This window comes from Erinaceus europaeus, chromosome 2 (assembly GCF_950295315.1).
Source record: "Erinaceus europaeus chromosome 2, mEriEur2.1, whole genome shotgun sequence".
Classification (NCBI taxonomy): domain Eukaryota; kingdom Metazoa; phylum Chordata; class Mammalia; order Eulipotyphla; family Erinaceidae; genus Erinaceus; species Erinaceus europaeus.
The window spans coordinates 84938062-84941269 of NC_080163.1; the positions used below are offsets into that span (position 1 = coordinate 84938062).

Below are 3208 nucleotides of genomic sequence, written 5' to 3' on the forward strand. Positions count from 1 at the left end.
CTTCGGGCTTCCCACATGCAGTTTCTGTGTTTCCCTTCTTCTCTGGTACCTACCCAAATTCACTTTGATACTTTAAATACAAAATTTCTGTCCCCGGGTTATCATTTTAGTGAAAGACAACATGAAGTAACCTAAATAGACAAAAAGAAGTCATTGATGATGATCAATAGTATGATTAAAAAACAAAACAAAATAAAGTATGTGATGATTTTATGAAAAAAAAGTATGTTTGATTTATTTATCACCTCAGTAGAATCATATATTAGATTAGATCACACAGCAAAAACAGAAATGTACATAAAAAATACTCCCATTTAGGAACTCAAAATATATTTAGAGAATCCAATACACAGAATATTTTTTAAATGTCTAGTAGCAGCCCAGGAAGGTAATGAAATAGGTAAAGGATTACACCCTCAAGCATGAAATTCTGAGTTCAGTCACCAGCATTGCATATGTTAGAATGATGCTATGGTTCTCTTTTCCTCCTCTATCACTAATTAATTACTTACTTAATTAATTAAAGCATGTGGTTAAATATTTCTTTTCCTAGACAGTTCAAATCTGTGACTAACCTTAGCATCTATTAAGGTATATTAACTTAATTATTTTGTCTTATTTATTTCTCCATCTGAACTTTTTCCCTTCAAAGCATATTTCTCTTGATTTTGTGTTGTGTCTATAAATATAATTTGAATTTTAAGTAATTGTAATCAGAGCTATAAACATAACCAAAGTTGTATAAATGCATCAGGAAAGAAAGAAAGAAAGAAAGAAAGAAAGAAAGAAAGAAAGAAAGAAATAAAGAAAGAAAGGGAGAGGGGAGAGAAAGGGAGGGAGGGAGGAAGTAAAGGAAGAAGGGAAGGAGGGAGGGAAGGAAGGAAGGATGGATGGATAGATGGATGGGAGGAAGGAAGAAAGGAAAAGAAAAACTGAAATAGAAAAGAAGGAATTATCTGATCTGAGTCTAGAGATTCCCAGGAGGACAAAGGAAAGTGAGTCAAAGCAGAAGAACTGCATGTTCTAGGACTGGGACTGGATATATTTGTCTTCTTTTCTTGATATTCCACAGGGTATGCTTTATACCATTCCACAGAATCATGCACAAGATGTAGAGAGAGGTAGATACTAACCTTACACAATATCACTCTTTCTTTCTCATGAGTTAATATGATCTGAGCTTCCTTTTTCCGTTTACGCAAACGGTTTAGGATTTCCTGGAGTTTCTCCTGCAACAGAAACAAACTCTCTGCAGCAAATGAGCTGAGTACCAGGTCCTAAAGAGGCCAAATAGCTGAGATTCCAGATCAAAGGGTCAAGCAGGGTCCATGCCAAGTTTTTGGTCTAGTGCCTGGGGACTGGCACCATTATTCATTATTGTCACAGATCAAGAACAGTGTGTGTGTGTGGGGGGGGGGGGGGGACGGGGAGTGGCACATCTGGTTAAGCACACACATTACAATGATCAAGGACCTGGGTTCAAGCCTCTGGTCCCTATCAGCAGGGGGAAAGCTTCACAAGTGGTGAAGTGGGGCTACAGGTGTCTCTCTCTCTTTCCCTCTATATCTCTCCTTCCCTTCTTTCTCTATTTTTAAAAAAAATTTATTTATTGATTGGTGAGAAAGGTAGGAAGAGAGAGAGAAAACCAGACATAGCTCTAGTACATGTGCTGTTAGGGATTGAACTTGGGGCCTCATGATTTAGAAGCCAGTGTTTTATCCACTGTGCTATATCCCGGATCACTCCCTACTCAATTTCTCCCTGTCTCTATCCAATGACAAATAAAAATTAAAAAAAAAAAAAAAGAAAGAAAGAATAGTCTGGGAACTATGTGATGGAAAGCTGACTTGTGTCCTCAGGTTGATAGTAAGTAGTCTTACTTTGTGGTGCTCCTCAGCCTCACTGGACAGGTGTGCTCTGTTTGCCCCATGACACTGAGCTGAGAAGGCATTTGCCCCCTGCTCATGATCAGTGTACTCCTTAGCAGCTGCCAGCATTCTCCTGTGTTCACCCTCACTCTGTAGCATCTGGAATCTGAGTTGTTTGCCGATGGCAGCCAGCCTTCCCAAACGCTCATTGGGCTGGAAATTCGGGGAATCCAAGGTTCTCCAGCACTCAGGGCAAGACAAAGGAGCATTGTGTTCCTCCCAGCTCCTCAGGAGACACACCAGACAGAAGCTGTGCCCACACTCAGTGGTCACTGGACTGGTGAAATAGTCCATGCAGATGAAACAGGTCAATTCTTCCCTGAGATTCTCTATCAAATCTATTGTAGACATTTTCTCAAAGAAGGACATTAGGATAAACTCATACCCCCTCTTAGGGGATTAGAAAAGTTCTCCTAGAGGTTTTATTGTTTGAAGTAACAAGCAATTGATCAGTTGCTATGTTGGTATAACAAGAAACTCTTACTCTCCGCTATGCCTGATTTTACCAATTGACTCACACTCTCCCAACACAAAGCCAATTATGACTTAATGTGGAACTCCTGTGCATAGGATTCATTCATTCACCCCAAACTTTTAAGGTGTACTCACTGTGCAGTTCACAAGCTGGATACTGAGGATGTGTGTCTCTGATGTTCTCATTTGTACAGCTGGTTACTTTAAGCAACACCATGAAAAGTTTCAGTATGTATGTTGTATGCTGGAAGTTTAGGTAATTTGATGTAAACAAGTACAGAAATTGAAGTATAATTATCTCTATGAAAAACCTAAGTCAGTTGCACCAAAGTAAAAGAATCTGGGATGGGTGGAGGTAGAGTACAGGTCCAAAAAGGGTGACAGAGGACCTAGTGGGGGTTGTATTGTTATATGGAAAACTGGCAAATGTTATGCATGTACAAACTCTTGTATTTACTGTCAAGTGTAAACCATTAATTCCCCAATAAAGAAATTTTAAAAAGAAAAGAAGAGGAAAACCTAAGTCAGATATAAGGTCCAAATTATCTAGAAAACTGTACTGATAGAATCTACTTGAGAAATTAAAGGAAGCAAACAGTAATATATTGATAGATTCATTCTCTTATCGGGTTCTTTTTTGTCCTTGAACAAAGACTAGCTTTTTTTTTTTTTTTGGCAGGTACTGTGTCTTTTAATTGTAGACATCCCAACAAAATGAAAACAATCCCAGTGATGTATTTTCTGACTTTAGATGTGCGATGGATAGTTAGAGTTCTATGTATTACTCTCACAGAGTACTTATCTCC

At 38.5% G+C, this 3208-nt stretch overlaps 1 protein-coding gene across 1 annotated transcript in view; it reads right to left on the reverse strand.

The window, feature by feature from the left end:
• LOC103108714 (probable E3 ubiquitin-protein ligase TRIML1) overlaps positions 1–2369 on the reverse strand; it is a 12877-nt gene extending 10508 nt beyond the window's left edge. Inside the window, exons 1-2 of the mRNA XM_060171569.1 lie at positions 1881–2369; positions 1016–1229 (exon numbers count right to left, since the gene is read on the reverse strand). Coding sequence (XP_060027552.1) covers positions 1016–1229; positions 1881–2297 — 631 coding nt within the window. The 5' untranslated portion in view covers positions 2298–2369. The remainder of the gene's footprint in view (positions 1–1015; positions 1230–1880) is intronic.
• Between the last annotated feature and the right edge of the window lie 839 nt (positions 2370–3208).